We start from the raw sequence: 23868 nt of genomic DNA on the forward strand, positions 1-23868 counted from the left end.
CAGGTCTACCCAGAGCTGCCCACAGACGCTGTTCTGCAGTTTAAATAAGACTAAGGCAGTTTCCGAGGCCAGTGGGCCTGGCCCCAGGGAAGCTGCGGCAGAAAGTCTTCCACCCCAAACTGTGGTTTCCACTGGGAGTGGCTCTCTGACCATTCTGGGGTCAGATGAGAGAAGTCATTTAGGCCAAGAATAGACGAGGGGAGTGGGGCGTTTCCTCTGATCTTCCCAGTCCTGTAGGTGTCTGATGTGGTGTCACGCTCCCCTCCATTTCTTCCTTGGGCTGGGCATGGTATGTGGTGGGGCCTGCCCCAGAACCTTGAGAACCAGAGAGAAATAAGACAGACTCTTTGTCTTCGGGCTGCTCACAGAGGAGGTGGGGAGGCAGACGCATCAATAAACCCTCTGCTCCAGGGAGCTAAGGATTCTGCTGGGCTGACCAAGGGGCGGGGCGGGGGTGGGGGAAGGCTGTGAAAGAGAAGGCTTCAGAAGAGATGGCAATGAGCTGACTCTTGCTGGAAGGGTAGGACTTTCCAGGTGGGCGAGGATACAGCCTGTACCAAGTCCTGGAGGGGTGGAAAGGGGTGGTGTGTTGGAGGAACTCGTCAGGCGACAGGGAAGGTGCAGGTCGAGCCAGGGTCCTGGACCCCAAATTCAGTCCCTGTTCTGGGTGAGCACCCAGCATCTCCAGGTGGTGTCTGGGTCATCTCAGGATGGGGTCAGGGGGCACCTTCACCCTCCCCACCCATTCCTTCTGATGCCTGTTCTTACTACTTTGGGCAGAGTGGCCACGAACCAGGATGTTTACACTCCTATGAGCTGAGTCTGCAGAATGAAAACCCAGACTTCCCCAAAAAAGAAGCCAGGGTGACAGCTGGCAGCTTCACAAACATCTGAGATCAGAGGAAACCTTGACCTAAAGAGGGGGAAGAGGGAGGACACCAACTGAGCCTGGGTCCCAGCTGAGGGGTTCCTAGGACGTGCGACTTCTAACCCAGAGATCTCAACCCTGGCAGGAAAAACCTGGGGTATAATTTATATATGCTGCGAGATTCACCTGTTTCAAATGTACAATTCGATGACTGTGAGTAAATGTGCACAGCTGTGTAGCCGTCACAACTCAGTGTTAGAACATTTCCATCACCCCAAAAAAGAGCTCTTGCCCCTGTTTGCCGTCACCCCCTCTTCCCACGCCCCAGACCCAGGTCACCACGACTCTGCTTTCTATCTGTAAAGAATTGCCTTTTCTGGACCTTTCACATAAATGGAATCATACAGAATGCAGTCTTTGCCTCAGTCCCTTCACTTTGCATCGTGTTTTTGAGATTCAGCCATGTCCCAGCACTGATCAGTAATTCATTCTTTTCTCCTGCTGAACAGTCCTCCCCCCCACACACATACACCACGTTCTGTTTATCTGTTTGCCAGCTGCTGGGCATTTGGGTTGTTTCCACTTTTTGGCTGTTGGGAATGGTACGGCCACGAACATCAGTGTGCAAGTGTTTGTGTGAACATTGGTTTTCCCAGTTGTGGCGGGGACACCCAGAAGTGGAATCGCTGTGTGTGCAGTAAGTGTGTGTTTAGCTTTATAAGAAACTGACAAAGCACTGCGCTCTGTTACATCCCCAGCAGCAGCCTGTGAAGGTTCTCATTTCTCCACATCCTTGCCAATGCTTGTTACTATCAGCCTTTTTCATTATATCCTGTTGAGGAACTTTTTAAAAAAACACCCACTGATGCCTGGCCTTCAGCCCAAGCCAATTAAATCGGAGTTTTGCGGGGTGCCTGAGCAGCTCAGTCTGTAGAATGTGTGACTCTGGATCTCCGGGTCATGACTTGAGCCCCACATAGGGCATGGAGCCTACTTAAAAAAAAAAAACCACACCAGGGGGGCACCTGGGTGGCTCAGTCAGTTAAACGTCTGACTCTTGATCTCAGCTCAGGTCTTGATCTCAGGGTCGTGGGTTCAAGCCCCGTGTTGGGCAACACACTGGGTGTGGAGCCTACTTAAAAAAAAAAAATCAGAGTTTCGGGTTTGGGGCCATAGGTATTCAAATCATAACGAAACAAAGCAAAACCCTCCCTACTTTAAAAGCTACTAATGTGCAGGAGGGCTGAAAAACAGCGATCTAACTTTAGGCCTGGAGTTCCGGCCTAGGCACTGAGAGGGACCTCAGGCTGGCCAGCAGGCTCTCCCATACCAGGAAACATAGGCGCTTGGGGGTGGGAGGCAAGGTGCCTCCCAAGAAGGTACATGAAGTCCCAGGGCAGCCCAGCCAGTTGGAAGGTGAGGTAAAAGGGCCTGGGAGTGGCTTGGGTCAGGGAGTCCTGATTTCTGCACAGCCAGCTGAGATCCTGAGGGAGCACCTCCCACCCCGTGACTTTAGGGATTGTTCAGGCCCCTGAAAAGATTAGCAAAGTATGGCATTCCTGGCTGCAGACCAGCTCCAGATAACCCCAGAAAGATGTAGGGAGAGGGGTGGTGCCAGCAGGAAGTATAAGGAGCTTAGAGGCTCAAGGGGGGGTTAGGTCGGCGCTGCTCCATCCATGATAAAATCTCCTCTTTTTGAAGGGTCTGTAGCTGGTAATAACGACCCACTCTCTATGTACTGGACCCTGTGCTGGGCCCTGCGGACACAGCCATGAGTATCAGGCTCCTGCCACCATGGGATTTACAGTCTGCTGGAAGAAACGGCCAAAAAAGAATGAAACAGAACAACAGGAGGTGCTGGGGAGGGGTCCTCCCAGGGCAGGTGACACTTGAGGAGAGATTCGAGTGAATGAAGGAAGCTAACCACTCAAAGTCTGTCTGCAAAGGTGCATCCAGTGGAGGGAAGGGTCAATGGCAAGCTTGAGATGGAGTGAGTTGGCGTCCAGGCAGTGGTGGAAGATAGGAAGGTAGGCAGGAGCTAGGAGGCCGGGAGTCCTTCCGGGCTTGTGGCCAGAGTCCAGGTCTTATTTTGTGTGTGATGGGGAGTGAATGAGGGTTTTGAATAGGGTAGTAAAATACTACCATTTCTACCTTTTCAACATCCCTGTGGTTGGTGCAGGAAGACTAGATCTTTAGGGGAATAGTGACGCAGGCAGACGAGACTAGTTGTCCAGGTAAAAGAAGAAAATGGCCCAGGCTAGTAGTGTTGGTGCAAATGGAGAGGTGTGCATAGAGCGGGGGGAGCACCTTTTGGAGTTCGGAACACCAGGATCTGCTGACATGAGCTTTCAGGAAGTAAGAGACTCAAAGGATTACTCCCCTGCTTCTGGGTGAGCTTGGAGCATCTGGGTGAACATGGGCCCGTGATCTGAGATGAGAAGCCTGGGAGAGCCCCAGAATTTGGTACCAGAGTGGGGACAGTGCTAAAGACGGCACTAGCTGGGTGGCAACGGGGAGGGAGGCCGGAGGGCTGTGATGTCCTCATGACTCCTGGCTGTGTGTATGTTGGGCTCTAGAGACTGTGGTAGCAGAGCATCTTGGAAAAAGTCAGGACGCTGGAATGTGTCCGGTGTTTCTTGCAACCTTTCGAAAGGCCTGCAAAGAGACAAGCATAGGCTGAAGACGGTGACCAGTCCTCATCATCAGAAGGAAAAGTCACTACTGCTTGCCGCCCCCCTCCCTTCAGTTACTTGGAAATTTCTATTTCTGGCTTAAGAACTCCAAACAACTAGGCAGCACTGTTCAGATCTCCCACCCCTTCCTCAACTCAGTGGGTGGCTGGGAAACCCATGCTGAGTGCTAATGAAAGCAGGGACAGGAGGGTTAGAGAACTATTAAGAAAGAGGCCCCATGAGTCAGAGTCAGCTAGAGGCTGCAAGAGGCATGGAAGCTGGGAGGGAGGGTGAACATGAAGAAGAGTAGACAAGTCAGAGGATGAGTAAGCTGCTTGAGGCCCAGTTGCTGGAGAGGTACCAGGGACAGGGGTGCACAGGACCTGGGAGCTGGGGAGCAACACCCTATGAGAAACGTTGGAGTGTTTGACTTTGAAACCTGGACGATCCTTTGGGTCCAGGTGGCCGGCTCCATCCACAGAAAAAGGAACCGGTCTTCAAGGAGAAAATGGGAAAGAAAAGGAGAAACCAAAAGGCCAAGTGTCCAAGCTTTAGAAGCCACAGAAAGGCAGTCAGCAGCTCTGTCCTGGCTGAACTCAGAAAGCCCCAGTCCTGTGTTTCTCTTATCTCCATTTGGTAAATGTCTGGCCCCCACCATGCGCCGTCATTCTGCCTATTTGGGGAGATGTAATCAGAGTCTCCTGGTAGAACATCTGCCCCCTACACATACCTCTTCCCTCATTCCAACTCCGCCCCCTGTCGCACATTCCCAGGCACACCCACAGACCAACACAGGCCTGTCCGTAGGTACGCTGCGGGGAGAGGGAGGGGGTTCATCTCCTGAGGGGTAGCTTGGATGCACGTGGGGGGGGGCGGGGGCGGGAGAATGGTCAGGAGGGGAGATGGGCTGACGCAGCTTCCCCAAGCCATGCAAGGATCCAAAGAAAACACAGCTGGTGAAAGGGGAAGGGGGATGGGGGAAGCCAGGCTACACATGTTGACATCTTGGGCAGAAATCCAACTTGGTGTCCTGTGGTGAGTGGAGCCTGTGTTTACTTACTTGGACCAGTTCCTTCCTGCCGCTGTACCTCAGTGTGCCAGTCTGCAAAACAGGGGCAATGATAGCTATCTCAAGGAATTGCTGTGAGGATTAAACGGGGTCATTTAAAAAGAGACACAAGTGAGTGGAGTGGTTACGAGCAAGGGCTCTGGAGCCAGGCTGACTTGAGCTAGTTCCTTAACCTCTCCGGGTCTCTATTTCCTCATCTGTAAAATAGGACAATGATACCTGTCTTACAGGACGTTATGAGTTTTAAGCGAGTTAATATCTGGAAAGCACTTTTTGTTTGTTAAACAACTAGTTAATACCAATGACCAGAGACATTTATTGAGCCCTTTAGTGTACCAAGTACTAGGTTCAGCATTTTATATACTTTTTTTTAAAGATTTTTTTTTTTAATTTGAGAGAGAGAGAGAGAGCAGAGCCAGGGAGGGGCAGAGGGACAAGCAAACCTCTCGGCCCAGTGGGGAGCCTGACGAGGAGCTTGATCCCAGGACCCTGAGATCATGACCTGAGCCGAAGTCAGACGCTTAACCAACTGAGCCACCCAGGTACCCCATTTAAATTTTTTTAAAAAGATTTATTTATTTATTTTACAGAGAGAGTGAGTTGGGGGAGAGGCAGAGGGAGAAAGAGAGAACCCTTCCCACTGAGCGAGGAGCCAGATGTGGGGCTTGATCCCAGGACCCTGAGATCATGACCCAAGCTGAAATCAAGAGTCAGCCGCTTAACCGACTGAGCCACCCAGGTGCCCCAGCACTTTATATACTTTATTTAAAATCTCACCACCACCCGGAGAGGTTGTCGGGTACTAGATCATCCCCAACTTACAGATGTGGAAACTGGGGCTCTTAAAGAGACTTACTTTTTAATTTACTCTAGAACAGGGGTTTGCAAACTACAGCCCATGGGCCAAGTCCAGCGAGGGGTCTGTTCATGTAAGTCTTGTTTATAGCTGCAATGACAGAGTTTGAACAGCTGTGACAGAGAACACAGAGCCAGCAAAGCCTAAAATATGTACTATCTTATCTGACCTTTTACAGGAACAGTTCTCTGACCTCTGCTCTAAAAAATGACAGAGGCAGGATTTGAACCAGGTCTGTCTGATTCCAAAGCGCTTAATTAATGCTTTGCTCTCCTCGTGGTTTAACAATATCGCTGTGCTGGGTGCACAGTAGAGGCTAGAAAAGCATTTCTTTCCTGTCCCTTTGAGTGCTGGGAAGTCCCTCCTTCCCTCTTCAAAGACAGGAGTGAAAGTGGAAAGGGATTTGGGCCTTCTGATCTCTTCATCCCTCAAGTCAAGTGTTGAGGAACCGGGGAGGTTGCCAAAGACCTTCCTGGGCTGCCTGTCTGCCAATATCACTGAAGTGTAAGCGTTGGGGGCACAGGCTTTGGGAGAAAGGGGAAACTCGTGTGACAGAGGGGCTCAGGCTGACAGGGCAAGTCCCTGGATTCAAGGCCAGTGAGTACATCTTGTCCCCCGGCCCAGGGCTGTGTTTAGAGTCAGTCGGGCTGAGACAAACGAGGCGCAGGAGTTGCTAAAGAATCCAGGGTGCATAGGTATCACTTGCCCCCCAGACACATCTGAGGGCTCCAAACCAGTTTAGTCACTCAGCAAATAGGCAGGACCTCCTCAGTGCAGGCATTGTTCTAGGTACTGGGAATAAGTGGGGAACCAGATCCCAGCTCTCACGGAGACCGACCATGTCTCCATTAACCAATAGTTTGGCAAACCAATATTAAATAGTCACAAGGTCTATAAAGCAAATAAAACAGGCTGATGGGACTGAGAGTAACTGCTAGGTAGGCAGGGAAGTCTTCTCTGAGGAAGTGTCATTGAAGCCGAGACCAGCATGACAAGGAGCTAGCTGTGGGAAGATCAGGTGGAAAAGCATTCCAAGCAGAGGGAAGAGCAAGGGCAAATGCCAGTGTAGCCAGAGCAAAGGAGGGTGACAGAGGGTGGGTGACAAGACAGGGGTGCACGTGTCACGTGCCTGGAAGTCCGGGCACGGAGGCAGGAGTTTATTCTGAGTGTCATTGAAAGCCACTAGATGCTGGCGAAGGATGCTGGATGACTGTAGCTGATGTGTTTTGAGGCCTTACTACATGCCAGGTGCTCATCAAGTCCTTTAAATGCATTAACTCTTCTAATCCTCACGAGTAATCCAGATGTGGAAACAGGCCCAGAGAGGTTAGACCACTGGCCCAAGATCACATAGCTACATTTAAAGCTCACTGGGGCTGCTGTGGGGACAGTGACGCACAGGAGACAAGAATCTCCCACAGGAGATCCCAGTGATACAAAGATTGAGCTTGTATTTCAGTAAGAAAGTGAGAAGAGGGGGCGGCTGGGGAGCTCAGTCGTTAAGCGTCTGCCTTCGGCTCAGGTCATGATCCCAGCGTCCTGGGATGGAGCCCCGGAGCCCCGCGAGCCCCACATTGGACCCCCTGCTCAGCTGGGCAGCTCCCTCTGCCTGCCGCTCCCTCTGCTTGTGCTCTCTCTGTCAGATAAATAAATAAAATCTTAAAAAAAAAAAAAAAAGGGAAAGTGAGAAGAAAGAAAACTAACATCTGCCAGGTTTTCTGCTTGAGCCAGGCTCCAGGAAGAGCGAGGGCTACTAGAGTTCAAAGCTCGAAGGCACTTCCTCCTCTGGATATCCTTAGCCCTTTCTTCCTTCCTCTCCTACACCCTTTCTGTCTCATGTGCTTGTGGTGTGTGCCCCTAACCTTAATAGCCAGCATTTATTTGGCACTGATGGTGTGCCACGTACTGTACTCAGCACATGCAATAGGCACTTTTAATTTATTCTCGCAACAACAACCTTATTGTTTCTGTTTCAGAAAGAGGGAACTAAGTCTCAGAGGTGCTTCAGTAAGGGGTCCAAGAATTGGACAAATTCCTAGAATGTGAATCCTGGTCTGTCAGACTGGAGTCTAAGCACTAATTACTGGGCTATAAACACCACCTCCCACCCTTGCACAGTTCATGGGTTTTCCAGTAGTAGCTGCATGGTGGTCTTTCCCTCTGGTTTCCTGCTAGGGTGGGTCTATATTAGTGCCAACCTCATAGGTTAAGAGGATTAAATAAGTTAGTCTCGATCTAGGATGACTAACCATCCTGGTTTGCCTGGGATGGAGGGGGTTCCCTGGAAGGGAGACGTTCAGTTTCAAAGCTAGGAAGGTCCTGGGCAAATCAGGACGTGTTGATATTCCTACCGGGATGAGTGCTTGGTGCTACATACATGTTCAGTGGACACTCACCTTTATCGCTTTTCCTTTCCTCTTTCCTCCATCGGACAACAAGAAAAGGTAGCAAGCACTACTCTGTGCAGGTGCCAGGAGCTGGGAACACCCTGCAGGCAGTAGATGGAGATACTGTGCCGAGAACCTAGCTCCAAAGGTGCGCACACACACAAAATCCACAGTCCCTGGGAAACACCCATCTTCCCTCTGGGGTGATTCCAGCAGCCTGTGCCCTGTCCACCTGGGCAGGCAGCACTTGCTTGGACCCCAGTGGGAGAAGTCTCTGGGCCTGTTAGGTCCCTAGGTAGTGACATAGAGACATTTGGCGGGGAGGTTCCCCTGGTGAAGCCTGGCAAGGAGAGGTCTTGATGATTGTGGGTGGAAAGGAAGGAAGATAATGTGTCTTGGGCATTGATTTTGCGGGTTGTCCCAAGTATCCCGCACATTTCCTTGGATGAGGACACCGAGGCGCGGTGCCCCAAGTGAAGTGACTTGCTCAGGGTCATAGAGGAAGACATGGGCACTTGGAATTTGAACCAAGGTCCCAGAGAAGCAAGGACTGTTGGGATTGGGCAGGCCGACTCCTGCACTTCCCTCCCTCCTTCCCGGCTTGGGTCCCCCACTTGTCTTGACAGCCGCCGGGCCTGTCACGGGGCTCCGTACAGCCCTCTCCACCCTCCCGGCTGCCAGCGTTCCGCCCCGTCCCCTCCCAACCCCCGAGGGAGGAGGGGAGAGCGGGAGCGAGGAGGGGGGTCGGAGAGGCCCGGCGTTATAAAGGCGGCTGGACCAGCACAGCCCGCCAGACCCCGCCGCCCGGATCCCCCGCGCAGCCCGCCGCCCCACGTGACCGCACCGACCCCCAGTTCCGCCGCAGTGAGTTGGAGGGCGCCCCCATCCACCCTCAGGCCCTCGCTGAGCCGCGTGGTCTACTGAACCCGGGGTGGGGAAGAGATCCCATGAAGGAGGGCGCTGATTTTGGGGGGGGGGGGTTGGATACCAGGCCGAATCCCGATGGCAGGGATTTAGGACCCGGCAGCCCGAGGTCTGGCCGGCAGCTCCCTCTACTCCCCCGGCGCGGGGCCTGGGAGACCGCAAGCCACCCCCCAGGAATGCGCGTGCAGCCGTTTCCATGGTAACAGGCAAGCCGCGCCTGTCCTCTGCTAAAGGAAAGGGGAGGTGGTGGAGGCGGGGGGCGCTGGTCCCCGAGGGGTCAAAACTCTTCACGCGGCGGGTGCACGGGGGGACCGAGAATGTCCCCTCCCCTTCCCCCGTGCCCCAAATCCTCTGGGAGCTAGAAGGCGAGTCGCGTCGCCTCTCTGAGCCTCAGTTTCCGCATCTGCCAAATAGAGGCAATATAATTGGTTCCAAGTTCTCCGAAGAGCTGTTTCGAGGGTAACGATCCGGCCTGTCCCTCTTCTGGTTGGACAACCGGGGAGTGGGTTTTAGCGGCCCTGATGACTCCAGCGACCCCACCCCACCCCAGGCCCGCTCGCCATGGCCCTCTTTGGGGCCCTCCTCCTAGCGCTTCTGGCAGGCGCTCATGCGGAGCTCCCCGGCTGCAAGACCCGCGTCACCTCCCAGGCGCTGGAGCTGGGTAAGGCGCGGGGCCGGGTGAGGGCCGATGAGGGAGGGGTCGCTCCAGCTGTGGGTGCAGGACCTAAGGGTCTCGCTGCTACCTCAGTGAAGCAGGAGGGCTTGCGCTTTCTGGAACAAGAGCTGGAGACCATCACCATTCCGGACCTGCGGGGCAGGGAGGGCCACTTCTACTACAACATCTCGGAGTAAGTAGGGGATCCGGGGGGCGGGGTCTCGGGCCGGGAAAACGGAGTAGGGGTAGGGGCGTGGCCACACCGAGGAGGCGGCTCTCAAGAAACAGGATGGGGCGGAGAAGATAAAGGCCAAGCCAGCCAACATAGGCGGGGCCAAGAACGGCAAAGCAGAGGCCTTGGGGGCTAAGGCGTGGCCAAAGAGCACCGGAGCCGGGGAGTCACGAAACTTGCCGATGGGTGAGAGTGGGGTAGAGCGCCCGGGGTGGAGCTACTGGGAGAGGTCCCGTGGGGACAGGAGAAATGGGGTATGTAGCTCAGCTGATGGACACAAAATCAAAGGATTCGGCTAAAAGACCAGGTCTAGGTCAAGCAACCACAGGGTGTGGGAGGGAAGGGAGTGCAAGCAATAAGGCATCTAAAGAAGGGGTGAGGGCGCCTGGGGGCTCGGTTAAGCGACTGCCTTGGGCTCAGGTCATGATCCTGGAGTCCCGGGATCGAGTCCCGCATCGGGCTCCCTGCTCGGCAGGGAGTCTGCTTCTCCCTCTGACCCTCTTCCCTCTCGTGCTCTCTGTCTCTCATTCTCTCTCTCGCAAATAAATAAATAAATAAAATCTTTAAAAAAAATAAAAAAAGAAGGGGTGAAGCTCATCTCTGAGCTGTCCAAGTCCAGGCTGGGCACTTGAGGGAAAGTGGAAGAATTCATTCCACCCAGCTCAGCTTCCCCAGGTCTGGACTGGAAGAGGAGGGAATTAGTTTCCTGTGGCTGGGTGGACTCCCTCTTCGTGGCCCTGAAGCTGACCCGGAGGCTTCCTGCAGGGTGAAGGTCACAGAGCTGCAGCTGACGTCCTCTGAGCTCCATTTCCAGCCGGAGCAGGAGCTGGTGCTACAAATCAGCAACGCGTCCTTGGGGCTGCGCTTCCGGAGGCAGCTTCTCTACTGGTTCTTGTGAGGACCTGGCACCCTCAGGGGAGTGGAGGGTGGATCAGGAGGGCTGGGATGCCGTGGGGCTGTGGGCAGTCCTTTAGCCTTCCTAGGTCTCAATTTCTTCGTCTGTACGGTAGGGACAAGCATACCCACTTCATAAGGGTTGATAGGGTTTGGTAGAAGTGAAGTCTTATTAAGAGGTATTACGATTTATGGGGTGGGTGGCGAAGACGTGGTTAAGCTCCAAGTCGGACATTGACTGCCCCACACCCCCTTGCAGCTATGATGGAGGCTATATCAATGCCTCTGCCGAGGGTGTGTCCATCCGCACTGCTCTGCAGCTCTCCCGGGATGCCACTGGCCGTATCAAAGTGTCCAACGTCTCCTGCCAGGCCTCAGTCTCCAGAATGCACGCGGCCTTCGGGGGAACCTTCAAGTAAGCCCCCTTTGAGCCTCACTGCCATTTGCCTGGTGCAATGCAAAGTGCACACGCTTGGGAGCCGGGCCAACTGGGTCCAACGCTCAGCACACTCATTTCCCTGCTTTGTGACCTTGGGCAAGTCACTGAAGCTCTGTGCCTCAATTTCCTCCTTGGTAAGATGAGGATGACAATAGCAACTATATTATAAGATGTTGCAAAGACTAGTTGTTAATATATGTAAAAATAGGGGCACCTGGGTGGCTCAGTCGGTTAAGCAACTGCCTTCAGCTCAGGTCATGATCCTGGAGTCCCGGGATCGAGTCCCGCATCGGGCTCCCTGCTCAGCGGGGAGTCTGCTTCTCCCTCTGACCCTCCCCCCTCTCATGGTCTCTCTCTCTGTCTCATTCTCTCTCTCAAGTAAATAAATAAAAAAAAAATCTTGAAAAAAGAAAAAAGAAAAAAAAATATATGTAAAAATATTTAGAACAGTACCTGGCATATTAGTGGCTAGCTTCCTGGATAAGAGTAATTGTGAGGATCAGTATGCACAGCTGGGCATGAACTGAGTTCTCAATAACTGGCAGCTCTTACTACTACTACTAAAAACAATAGCATAATTTCAGGTTTTGGGCTGAGAAGGGAACTTTGTGATAGCTCTCAAAGAGAGTGGGAGAGAAAAGATGGTGGATTTATCATCTGGTGTTGGTATACTGTCAAGTTTTTATTTACTGAACAAATAAAGTATATGTCACTCCCTGAGGATTCATGAAGGAACTCAGAGCCTCGCTGAAGGGACAAAACATTTGTCATCGGGGCTTTGAGAGAGGAACTGAGTACTCCAGGGGTTCAGAAGAGGGCAATCTGGGAAGGCTGCCTGGAAGAGGAAGCATCTGAACCCTTACAGAGGGAAATACAGGACAGGAACTCCGAGGGTGGAAGGGAGGGCGTGAGTAAGCATCTGGAGGTGGGGATGCGTACAGCAGGTTTGAAGAACTGGGGGCAAATTCATTAGGCTGGTGGGGGGTGGGGGTTAGGGAGAGGTCTTGAGAATCAGGCTAGCGAGGGGATTCGGAAAACCTCCATTAAAGAGCTGGTAATACAAGTCAAAGTTGAGCCACCTCCCCCCTGTCTCTCTGGCCACTGATTTCTCCTGGATCTGGAGTCCCCACTCCAGAGGGGTGGGGCAGAGTCTGGGCTCACGTGGTCTCTCCCCTCCTTGCAGGAAGATTTATGAGTTCCTCTCCACATTCATCACCTCGGGGATGCGCTTCCTCCTCAACCAGCAGGTACAGCAGCAGTGTGTGTGGGGGGGTCCCCTCTCTTTGGAAGGCCCTGACTCTAGACCCCACCTCGCAGATCTGCCCCGTGCTTTACCACGCAGGGATGGTGCTCCTCAATTCCCTCCTGGACACCGTGCCTGGTGAGTTGGCGCTGGCTGGGAGGGGAGCTCCGGGCCATGCCTGGGACTGGAATGGGGCTGAGGTGGAGGCTGGGTATACTTCAGGGTGGGCCCCTGCCATGCCCTGGCTTCAAATATGGCCCCTGCTACTGACTGGCCATGTGACCCTAGGTAAGTACTCCTCTCTGGGCCTTGGTATCTTCGCTTGGCTGGCCATGCCTCCTCGTGGGGGTTGTTGTGAGGATTAACTCAGTGATGCCTGTCAAGGTCCTCGATAGGGGCTTGCTGATCACTGGGACCCTGTTTGTATTAATCCTCTGCACTTCAAAGGTGCTCAACTAACATGAATTCCCTTTTCCTGAACTGTGACCTCTGTTTGCTGGGGGGTAGAGATCATCAGGCCCCGCAACAGAGCATGGGGAGGGAGGGAGGGGCCAGAGAGAACAACAAAGGAAGGGACTCCCTTGGCATCTTGTTTAGTGATCTGATGAAACTCTTGTATTGCGGTGATGATGGTGGCAGAGGCAGTCGGCATCAATACTGCTGAGCACTAAATGCTTCCCACATAAAACTAATCTGATCCCTACAACAACCCTCTGAGGGAAGATTTATAATCACCGCTTTGTGGGTGAGAAACAGGCCCAGAAGGGTGAGCACCTCACCCAGCATCACACAGCTGGAGTGACTGAGCTCCTTCCCGCAGTTCGCAGCTCTGTGGATGAGCTGGTTGGCATCGACTACTCCCTCCTGAAGGATCCTGTAGCGTCCGACAGCAATCTGGACATGGTCTTCCGGGTGAGCTGCCTGGCTGGGAGGGCGTCTCTGACCTCACCAGACCTCCCCCTTGTCCCGTGTTGCTCGTTTGGTCCTCTGAAGGCACAGCTCCGATGAGGCCACTCCACTGCTGAGCGTGCCTGCTTGCAGGATTCGGTTCAACTCCCGGGTCTGGCTTCTGAGCCTGGTTAACCTTGTCTGGCCCCACCTTTCTAACCTCACCCTGTTTCTCGGCACTCATTCTTGCCCAAATATGCCCTCGCTTCCTACCTCAGGACCTTTGCTCATGCACTGCCCTTCCCCATCTCCCCCGGAGCAGCGGGATATACAGCTTTATGCGCATAATCGATGTCAATGTAAACTGCAGCTTTTATCATTCCTGCTCTGTATCTTTCAAGGCCCACCATGCCTCCTCCTCCCCAGCCCTTTCCTGGGCGTCCCTTCTCTGGTCTGATGGAAGTGCTCCCTTGCAGAACTCCAGCTGCCCTGCTGTGAATGCCTTTTTAAAGAGTTGTGCTAACGAGGGCACCTGGCTGGGTGTCGGTGGAGCATGCGACTCTGAATCTTGGGGTCATGAGTTCAAGCCCCATGTTGGGTGGAGAGATTACTTAAATAAATACAACTTAAAGAAGTTGTGCTAATGGGTCCCCTCAAGATAGCAGCTGGGTCCGACCCCCACCATCCCTCATGGTGCCTGACACTGGGCGTGGGAACATCTGGGTGCTGGGCCACAAGCTGACCCTGATTCCCCAACTGCAGGGGGCCTTCTTTCCCCTGGCTGAGGGGAACTGGAGCCTGCCCAACCGGGCAGTAGAGCCCCAACTGCAGGACGAGGAGCGGATGGTGTACGTGGCCTTCTCGGAGTTCTTCTTTGACTCTGCCATGGAGAGCTACTTCCGGGCGGGGGCCCTGCAGCTGTCACTGGTGGGGGACAAGGTATGCTGGGGCCTGTCTGTGGGATGGGCAAGAGGGGCCCTGTCCGGAACTCCTGATGACCCTGCCTCATCCCCTCTTCCCCTCTCCAGGTGCCCCACGATCTGGACATGCTGCTGAGGGCCACCTACTTTGGGAGCATCGTCCTGCTGGTGAGTGTTGGCGGGAGGTAGGGACGTGGCCAGGGTGGGTGGCCCTACCGCCTGCACACCAGCGAGGGGACGCGTGAGGTGTGCAGGCAGAGGCCTCCACGGCCACCATGGAGTGAACAGAAGGCCTGACCTCCTGCCTGTGGCTAAGTCCTCTTATTTGTCAAGGTCGATTCCAAGTCTGTGAAGGGCCCTTGCTACTTCCTGCTCTTCTTCATGAAGCTAGGAGGACAGCAGGCTGAGAACCCAAGCTCTCTAAGTGTAGGGACTTTAACAATGACAGATGTATTCTTTTTTTTAAGTTAAAGTTTATTTTTTTAATAATCTCTACGCCCATCGTGGGGCTCGAACTCGACCCTCAAGATGAAGAGTCGCACGCTCTACCGACTGAGCCAGCCAGGCGACCCTGATGTATTCTTTTTGCTTATTATTTTCCCTTGTTTCATGGGGAGAGGGGTGAAAGGTCAAAATTTAAGAAGTATCTCCGTGATCATTAGAGAACTTGCCCTTAATCTCCTCTACACTATACAACCTGCCAGAGCTGTCGTGAGGATTAGCTGAGTCAATTCATGTAAAGAAATTAGAGCAGCCCCTGGCGCAGGTAAGTGCTCAGGAAACGCTAGCTGCTCTCCCCACTGCTGTCATCCCCATCGTCACCATCAACCTGATGGCCAAGCACTGGTGGGGGCATGGACTCTCTGGCCAAAGTGCCCGGCTCTGAATCCCAGGTTCCGCACCTGGGTGACCACAGAACCTTGGACAAGTTACTTAACTTCTCTGTGCCTCGGTGTCCCCATCTCAAAGATGAGTACGGTAATTCCTGCCTCACGTGGTTATGATGAGGTTTAAATGAGCTAACACAGGCAAAGTATTGGTCAGCGCCTCCAGGAGAAAGAGCAGAGCAGTTCAGAGAAGGGCAATACGGCGGGGGGGGAGGGGGGGAGATGTGATGCAAACACTGTCCCCGAGGAGTCTGGTTGCAGATGGATCCCCCACCACCGAGAACTCAGGACAGCAGGAAAAGGAGACATTCCATCCCTCGTGTCAGCAAAGACACAGAGGCTGGACACAGTCCTGAAGGGTCTGGGAAGCCACACCAGTCCTCGTATTTGTGTGTTTGGGCTCCCAGCAGGCAGAGCCTGAGCCACCCCATCTCCCCTCCCGGGGCTCATCAGGGAACAGATCTGGGACTTCCCCCGCCCTCCCTACTCTGTCCCCAGAGCCCAGCAGTGATCGACTCCCCGCTGAAGCTGGAGCTGCGCGTCCTGGCTCCACCTCGCTGCACCATCAAGCCCTCGGGTACCACGGTCTCTGTCACTGCCAGTGTCACCATCGCCCTGGTCCCCCCAGACCAGCCCGAGGTCCAGCTGTCCAGCATGACCATGGTGCGGGCACCAGAGTGGGGGCTACGGAGGGTCAGGGACAGTGTGCTGCGGACCCTGTGGGCCAGTAACCCTTCCCCAACCCCCTTGCCTGCAGGACGCCCGTCTCAGCGCCAAGATGGCACTCCGGGGGAAGGCGCTGCGCACCCAGCTGGACCTGCGCCGGTAAGCAGCTGGCCAAGATCTCGGGCGAGCGCTTAACCTCGCTGAGCCTCCGTGCACCCGCCCAAGAGCTGGGGAGCAAAAATCCACTCAGACCTATAGCCACTGGGGGAGCTAGGGAAAAATAGCATCTACTATGCTAGCCACAGGTAGCTAGTGGCTCTTACATGGCAAATGCAAACATGCGACATTTTGCAAAAGTTCTACTGGACAGCACTGTCCCAGGGGTTAAATGAGATACTGCAGGGTCATGGTTAAGAGCCTAGATTCTAGAGGCAGTTTCTGCCCTTTACCACCTGTGAGACCGCAGGCAAATTACTTCCTCTCTCTAGGCTTGATCTGCTTCCTCTAAAAAGTGCAAATCAATTTCATAGTGCCGCCTCCTTAGGGTTATCAGGATGAAGTCAAGTTGGCATTTTAAAATATCTTAATATTTAACTTTTGTAACATGCTTATTATCTGGGAGGGAGCGAGCTCTGTAAGGTTGGTTAAATAAACACAAACCATACGTGCAAAGCTACCAGCACAAGGCTGGTATACAGGAAGTGGTCGACAAAGTAAAAGTAGCAAACCTGGACAAAAGGAATCCCAAGAGGGAGAAAGGACTCCCCCAGGGATGCACACCTGGCGAGTGGCAGAACCCCCGGACAGATGTGGAGGTGGGGGCATCTGCGGCTGAGACTCGGGGGCTTCTGGTGGCCCGAGGAGGGGGAGCGTTCGGGCCTTGTGCCCACTGGACACTTCTTTCTCTCCTGTAGGTTCCGAATCTACTCGAACCAGTCCGCCCTGGAGTCACTGGCCGTGAGTTGGGGGGTGGCGGGGGTGCCGAGGCCGGGTCGGGGCTGGGCAGCGAAGGCCAGGCCGCTTCCTGCTGGCTGCCCTAATGTCCTGCCTCCTCCCTCCCAGCTGATCCCGCTGCAGGCCCCTCTGAAGACCATGCTGCAGATTGGGGTGATGCCCATGCTCAATGGTAGGGCTGGGGGTCGGGAGGCAGGAGAGAGAAAGGCGAGGGGAGCTGGGTGGGCCCAAGCTGAGCCACCTGCTCCCACCCACAGAGCGGATGTGGCGGGGGGTGCAGATCCCGCTGCCCGAGGGTATCAACTTTGTGCGCGAGGTGGTGACGAACCATGCGGTGAGTAGGGGGCGGTGAGGGAGGAGGGCAGAGGCTCCCTGCCCCTGCTTCACCACCGACCTAACTCTGCTACCCGACCCCAGCCCCTCCCTTATCAACGGCCCCTCCCATTTTAATCTTCCATCATCAGACTTCTCCAGCCCTCTGCACAGCTGGGCTGTCACCTTGTAAACCTCTTCCCGGATTCCACCCCCAATATCTACTCCTCTTGAACGTCTGAGCTAAGAGGTCACCTCCTCTAGGAAGTCCTCCTTGACCTCCACAGACTGTGCTCCTGCAGCCTCTCTTTTCCACCCTTCACAGGGAGCTAGAACTTCTTTGCTGTTCCTCCTGTCCCACTAAATTGAAAACCCCTCGAGGCTAAGGACTGTGGCTCTATCTTGAAATTTTTGGCCTGTGATGGAATGAACAGACTCCCCTCTCTGCCCCCACCGCACAGGGCTTCCTCACTATTGGGGCCGACCTCCACTTTGCCAAAGGGCTACGAGAGGTGATTGAGAAGAACCGGCCTGCCGACACCAGGGACTCCTGGGCGCCCAGTGCCCCACCGCCCTCCACGACAGCTGCCTGAGCCCTCAAGCCCACCCTGGCAGGGGCATTCAGGACTCTGACACCCCTCGTCCCCTCCCCCAGCCCCCGCCCCCCCCTCCCCAGCCCATAGTGCCACAGAGAAGACAGGGCTTGAAGCTGTACCCAATTTAATTCCATCATCAGTCAATCCATCAATTACAGTCCGTCCACCCTCCCCGTGGGCTGTCCTGAGCTCTGCTGTGTTCTAGTGCATGAAGGGAGGGGGCCAGGCCCCACCCCAGTCAGGAATAAAGTGCTAACTCCCCCAGGCTGTCTATGTGAGGCACTGGGGCCTGGTCTGGGAGGCAGAGGGCTGTGGAGGGGGCAAAGGGGAAGCTGTTCTGGAGGCAGGGATCCGCCCCACAGGGGCATTTTGCATAAAGGGGGACCTCCCTTCTAGCAGGAGGGGCAGGAAAGAGGGGCTGGATCAGGCAGAAGGGGGACTGTCTCCATCAGTATGGCTGCTTATTCAGGAAGCGGGAGAACATGGTGAGGGCAGCCTGGGGCTTGTCGGTGGGGACCATGTGCCCAGCGCCCTAGGAGCAAAGCTCTGTGAGATCCCCTTCTTGTGTAACCCCTGCCCGTGGGTGTGTCCTCCAACCTACTGGATCCCTCCAACCGGTGACCTTCCTCTTCTCCCAGCCCTGCCCCAAGCACTGCATTTTTCCCGCCCCCGCCCGAAAACCTGCTCCTAGGGGGCCAAGATGGGATCCCGGTAACCCAGTGTAAAGGGAGCTGGAAGGAGGGCAGGTAGGTGTTGCCCCATCCCCTCCAGCCAAGCCAGCCCCTGCCAGGCCCAGGCCCTACCTTGATGGTGAGAAAGGCAATGTGGGAGAACTCCTTCACGAAGCCAGCAATCTGCTCCCCACTGTCCCCATAGTCCACTAACCAGGGCCGGCGCTGGACCTCCATCTGCCCCACCAGGAAAAGACTTAGCAGCCTGCTGCCGCACCATCATCGCTGCTCATGGCTGCCAGGAGACCTCAGGGGCCCGGAACTCCCCCAGGTTTGCCCTGTCTGCCCACAGCCTAGCTGCCGGGCACAGCTGCCCTATCCCTCCCCAGAGCCAGGATCCTTGCGCCGTACCTTCTGGTTGAGGGAATCCACAAACCACTCATCCCCCATGAAATTGCAGGCCATATCCACATCTCCGTTGTAGAGCAGGATTCGGTATTTCTGCAGCAGGGCAGGGGAGGGAATGGGGGGTCTGGAATGAGCCCAGGTCCCAGCCCTTCCCTGGTTCAAGCCCTACCCCTGCCGGGAATTCAAGGGGCCCAGTGAAATAGCACAAAGCAGGAAACGCTGCGTTTTCTGATTGTTCTCTACATGTCCAGTGCTCTACGAAATGCTTCACCTACGCAGGCAAATACTATTATTAACCCCATCTGACAAGTGGGGAAAGCAAGTCTCAAGATATAAGAAACCTGCCCAGGGTCACACAGCTAGTAAAGAAACTTGCACACAGGCGATCTGGCCCTAGAGCTCACGCTCTAACCACTGTGCTGTACAGAACCTGGTCCTGTCTGGCTGTCAGGGTCTCCTAGATGATCTTGGACAAGACCCTCTCCCACCCTGAACCTCCATTTGCTTGTCTATCGCACGTTCTCCTAGCTCTTCTCAACCTAACGTCTCCTTGGCTGACGCAGACCCCCTAGCCTCCTACGAAGAGAACAGCATGGGATGGGGACAAAGCCATGTTCAAATCATGACCCTGCCAGTCACTGGGCTTCATTTCTTGGAGTTTCAGCTTCCTGTGTCCGGAGTGGCACTTAAAGGGGGCCCCACCTTATCATGCTGCTCCAGGGTCCCGAGGCTGCTGGTGGACCCAGCGGTGCTGCCCCCACTCACCTGCGCGGTGAGCAGCTTCAGGTACTGGGACTGCATGCTTTGGTAGAGACGGCGGTACTGTATGTTCACCAGGAAGCTGCGGGAGGACGTGGGCAGGCCCCAGGAAGACGGGGTAAAGACAGACAAAAAGTCACAGAGCAGATCTCTCCTAGCCCCTCCTAGCTCTAAGCTCCAGCCCAGGAGGCAGAGCTGGGATTCAGTCCCCTCCTCGTGTCACTTCTCTAGGACTTACTTGGATGAGGGACTGGAATTCAGAGGTCCTCAACTCGCCCCCATTTAGAAACGTATATAGGAACGTTTAGTCATGGGTCCACAGCCGGCATTTCGTGCCGAGGGGCCCACAGGTCTGAGAACCGCAGCAGGGAACAACAGGAGGGCAGGGGCACCGGCCAGTGAGAGGACCTGAGTGGCCCCACGGGGCCAGGCGTCACCCTGTTACTCACACGGGTCATAGGAGGTCCGTGCAACTGGGGACTGCAGTAGAGTGGGGGGGTGGGGGAGACGGTCTGGTATACTAAATACCAGGGATGCAAACCGCCATTTTACCAACCGATGCGGCCGTTTAAGAATGAATTGGCAAAACAGCAATCGATTGAAGGGTCAAACATCCTGCACAACTCACCGCGGCACCCTGAGTGCCACCCCAGAGAGACCCTGGCCAAGGGATCCCTGGGAACCTGATACCCATGAGCCCTGAGCCTGCCACCCCCAGAGCCTCACTTGCACATGTCCCAGCGGGGCAGCTGCTCGGGGACGTGAAGGGCCTTCCGCACGTAAGGGTTGTTGAGGTACGTGGAGGCGGCCGTGGTGTTGGTGCAGGGCGGGTCCATGCGCAACCTATTCCCGGAACGCAGCAGCGCCTGGCGGCACCGCCTGAAGGTCAGGGTCTTCGCCTCCCTGCCCCACCCCCACCAGAAGCCGGGCGCTTGCACACCTGATGCCATATCCGCTTCAGCGGCAGGCGAGTGAAGATGTTGCCCAAGTCATGGAGCACGACAGTGTCCTTCTCGTACCTGCAAGTGCAGTGAGGGATGGGTGCCTCGGCCTTCAGGTGAGGCTGGACCCAACCCCCCCCCCCCCGGACACACCGCAGGGCCTACCTTAAATGGCCAGGCACACCCCCAGCACAGGGGGCATAGAGGTTGTAAATGTTGAGGCCGGAGTTGCCGACGATGCGGGACACTTCCTGCAGCTGCAATGACACGCCGAGCCACCCCGTGTCACAGAACCCCGGCCTCCCCAGGATCCCACCAATGCGTCCCAAGATCGCTCTCCTACTTCACCTCTTGTCATTACCCTTCCCCCGCTTTATTTTACAGGTAGGGAAACTGAGGCTCAGTGGAAGGAATCTGCCAGCCCAGGGTCCAAACCCTGGTGCCTCTACTCCCTAGCACTGCGACTTCAGGCGAGTGACTTTAACATTCTTGGCCTCAGTTTCCTCTAACGGAAAATGTGGACAATACAATTTTCCCTAAAGGAGAATCTTGAAGATTAAATAATCTGCACTGACCTACGTCAGCCCGGTGCCTGGCACACCGTAGGTGCTCGATAAGTGAGAGATCCTTTCCCTCCCAGGGGTTACAGGATTTGCCCAGGAGGTCACAGGAAGTGGGGATAGGAACACATCCCTCGACGTGTCCCAGAAAACACCAACTTGCTGAAGGAGGCAGGACAGCAAAGCCATAGGGGACACGGGGTTAGGGAGTCCCCAAGGAGGGGATGTGGTCCCGTTCTCTGGGCTGGGGGTGTCGGGGTGACAAGAGGTTGGGGGCAGAACCTCACATTGGTCACGCATTCTGGGTCAGTGTTGTCGTAGAAATTACACTTGTTTTGAGAGCAGCAGTGGGTCTGGAGAGAAGACCAGAGCCTGTAGGAGATGCATGAAAGTGTTCAGGCCCCAAGCGGGCCTCCCACCCTCTCCCTCCAACCTCCCACCACCACCTGCCCCCAGGGGACGAGGAAACGGATCACAGGGAATGGTATGTAGGTTCCAAACCTAGCTACTCTGGGGCCACCCTGCCAGCCCTCCTCAGTCCCTTCCAGCAACCTCAGCCCCCACCTCCTGTTCATAAACCATGGTAGGGCCCCGTGGGGTGTCACGCCTGTGCCTGGAGAGCAGACCTGAGATCTCATGACCTGCCCCACCCTGGAGATTGCCCAACCGCCCCCTCCCATACCTGTTCCCCAGAAGGCCGTGGTAGTAGGCAAAATAGACCAGGGAGTTGTCATTCTGCTCATAGGAGGAGAGTCCGTTGCCCACGGCCAGCCCCTGTGAAACACCCAGGGCATTCAGGTCATCTGGAGGGAGAGGAGGAGCCTCCCCTGACTACACCCAGACCTCCAGCAATCTGGAAGCTGAAATCCAAGGTGGTTTGTGGCGAGGCCACTCAAAGAACAGAGCTGGCTGGCTGACAGGTGAGCTTCCTGTCGTGGGAGGCACACGAGCAGAGGCAGGCCAGGCAGTGGCAAGCACGTTACAAAGGAGACCAGGTTGGACGGGGAAGATGGCCTGTTTGACCTCGCTCACCGAAAGGCCATGACCATAAGCTGCCTCACTTCCCTCCTGCCAGCGGCCCTGTACCTGAAGGTTCATGCTGGGATCCTGCATGACCAACACCGCCAGGGTGGGGATGTAGATGCCGGCATAGCTCTCTCCTGTTAGGAAAAGCTCATTGTCCTTGTACTCAGGGAAGAGGCGGAAGAAATCCTTCAGGGCCTCAAAATTGCTCTGGGCGACCTAGGGAAAGCAGGATGGAGGGAATCAAAGGGTTCTGCTATTTGAGCTGGAAAGAACCTCAGAGATAGGGCGCCTGGGTGGCTCAGTTGGTTAAGCGACTGCCTTCGGCTCAGGTCATGGTCCTGGAGTCCCGGGATCGAGTCCCACATCGGGCTCCCTGCTCAGCGGGGAGTCTGCTTCTCCCTCTGACCCTCCCCCCTCTCATGTGCTCTCTCTCTCTCTCTCTCTTTCTCACTCTCTCAAATAAATAAGTAAAATCTTAAAAAAAAAAAAAAAAAAGAACCTCAGAGATAATGACACCCACCCACTCTGAGCAAGAGGAAGTGGCTTTGCCAAGACCACACACAGTATGTGACAGAGCCAAAAACAGGCTCCAAGGCCATGTTCTTCTCCCCCCGGGTCGTGCCACCCTTAGAGAACCAGGGAGGCTGGGGCACGGGGCACGGGGCGGGCACTGGACTCACCTCGGTGTCGTTGGTTGCGTAAGTCTTGTCATCAGAGTAGGAGAAGCCCACCCCAGCTGGGGACTCAAGGTACAACACGTTGGCAATCTACATGGCAGGAGGAAAGCAACTGAAGAAGGCTCCCCACCCCATCCAAGTGCCCAGACACCCCCACAGGACCCACAGCTCCAGCTATACCAGGTTCCAAGAATAGGGGTTGTACTCCAGGGTGGCACCATCTGGCTGCACCTGAGGAGGAGAGAGATGGCTAAGTGCCAAGCGCCAGCTGGGTGGAAGGAAAAGGGCCACCTTGCTGGGCACTCCCCCTTCGGGCAAAACCCCTGAGAGGTACAGAGAGTCAAGCCAATGGTACAGACGACGGAACCCAAGCTCAGGGAAAGGGCACACTTGGGAACACCCCCAAGTCCCATTCTCCCTCCTCCCCAGTCTTTTCCTTTAGGGACAGTACCCTTCCTCTCCCCTTCCTGGCTGGGGGTAGGGGGGAGACAGTGGCTTCCCACTCACCAGGAAGGGGCCGTGCTCCGTGAGGAAGCCATCTAGGGAGCTGCAGCCGGGCCCTCCGTTGAGCCAAAGCACCAGAGGGCTGCTCTTGGGATCCTTCTGGGACTCCACAAACCTGGGAGGGGAGGCAGAGCAGGGTGGGTGCAGGCGGAGGGACCCCTTCCAGCGCTCCCTGCTCCCAGGCTCCCCCGGGGGTCTTCAGACCCTCCCCCAGCTCGCGCGCCGTCCCCTCCCCGCCCCGGAGGGAGGGCCGCAGACCAGTAGTGCAGGTGCTTGGAGCCGGAGCCACGGAGGTAGCCGGAGTACTGGCGGAAAGCTGGCTGCTTGGCCAACCCGGGCAGGCACTGGATCTCATCCAGGTCCGGCGCTGCCTGGCCCGGGGGCGCCCAGGGCAGCAACAGCAGCAGCAGCAGCAGCAGCCAAGGCGGCGACAGCGCGGCCCCGACCATCTGCGGAAGCAAGCGGGGCAGCCTGTTTCCGCGCTCCCTCGCTCCTCGGCGCTTCCGTGTGGCCGCCCCGCCGAGGAGCTGGCGGCGGCGGCGTGGCTGCCAGAGGAGTCCCCGGCCGGGCCCCAGCGCCCCTCACCCCCGCCCCGCCGCCCGGCCCTGGGCTGCGGGTCCCCTCCAGCCTCCCCGGGCGCCCTCACCTCTGCTCCCCCGCGTCCTCGCTCTCCAGGAGGGGCCCGGCCGCGGGAGGTCATGTGGAGTCGGAGTCACGTGGGTGCCGGCGTCACGTGACCACCATCCTCCGGCGCCTCGCCGGGTCCCCTGGACCGGTGGCTCGCAGGCGGCGGCCTGCGCGGGGTCAGAGTCCGCGGTCCTCCCAGGTCGTCTCGCGCGCGCCAGCCATCAGATGACCTA

General features: G+C 55.8%; 2 protein-coding genes and 1 long non-coding RNA gene across 5 annotated transcripts; 1 reads left to right on the top strand and 2 right to left on the bottom strand.

Moving 5' to 3' along the window:
* Positions 1-2825: 2825 nt before the first annotated feature.
* On the bottom strand, positions 2826-8020 carry LOC112827059 (uncharacterized). The gene is made up of 3 exons (XR_003209141.2): positions 7862-8020; positions 4601-4642; positions 2826-3523 (listed from the first exon to the last, which is right to left on the bottom strand). It is a non-coding gene; the product is annotated as an uncharacterized lncRNA (long non-coding RNA).
* A 530-nt stretch (positions 8021-8550) lies between these two features.
* Positions 8551-17729, top strand: PLTP (phospholipid transfer protein). Of its 3 annotated transcripts, none has more exons than XM_073880342.1 (16): positions 8553-8716; positions 9213-9437; positions 9525-9624; positions 10429-10557; positions 10817-10972; positions 12180-12243; positions 12314-12377; positions 13060-13151; positions 13890-14066; positions 14156-14215; positions 15433-15597; positions 15692-15759; positions 16515-16557; positions 16663-16726; positions 16812-16888; positions 17328-17729. In XM_073880342.1, the coding sequence occupies exons 2-16, from the start codon at positions 9338-9340 to the stop codon at positions 17457-17459; spliced, it is 1491 nt and encodes a 496-aa protein (XP_073736443.1). In that variant the 5' UTR covers positions 8553-8716; positions 9213-9337; the 3' UTR covers positions 17460-17729. The 3 variants fall into 3 exon arrangements, with proteins under 3 accessions (XP_073736444.1, XP_073736443.1, XP_025731160.1); XM_025875375.2 differs by having other exon boundaries at positions 8554-8716; positions 9327-9437; XM_073880343.1 differs by lacking the exon at positions 15433-15597 and having other exon boundaries at positions 8551-8716; positions 9327-9437.
* On the bottom strand, positions 17570-23813 carry CTSA (cathepsin A). Its single transcript, XM_025875374.2, has 15 exons — positions 23655-23813; positions 23267-23457; positions 23012-23123; positions 22685-22735; positions 22508-22594; positions 21888-22043; positions 21484-21575; positions 21089-21173; positions 20407-20498; positions 20241-20319; positions 20027-20166; positions 19307-19382; positions 18545-18634; positions 18266-18370; positions 17570-17994 (listed from the first exon to the last, which is right to left on the bottom strand). The coding sequence occupies exons 1-15, from the start codon at positions 23706-23708 to the stop codon at positions 17911-17913; spliced, it is 1494 nt and encodes a 497-aa protein (XP_025731159.1). The 5' UTR covers positions 23709-23813; the 3' UTR covers positions 17570-17910.
* Between the last annotated feature and the right edge of the window lie 55 nt (positions 23814-23868).

The sequence above is a fragment of the Callorhinus ursinus genome, unplaced genomic scaffold, assembly GCF_003265705.2.
Source record: "Callorhinus ursinus isolate GAN/ISIS: 27379988/994484 unplaced genomic scaffold, GSC_fseal_2.0 scaffold38, whole genome shotgun sequence".
NCBI classification, from domain to species: Eukaryota; Metazoa; Chordata; class Mammalia; order Carnivora; family Otariidae; genus Callorhinus; species Callorhinus ursinus.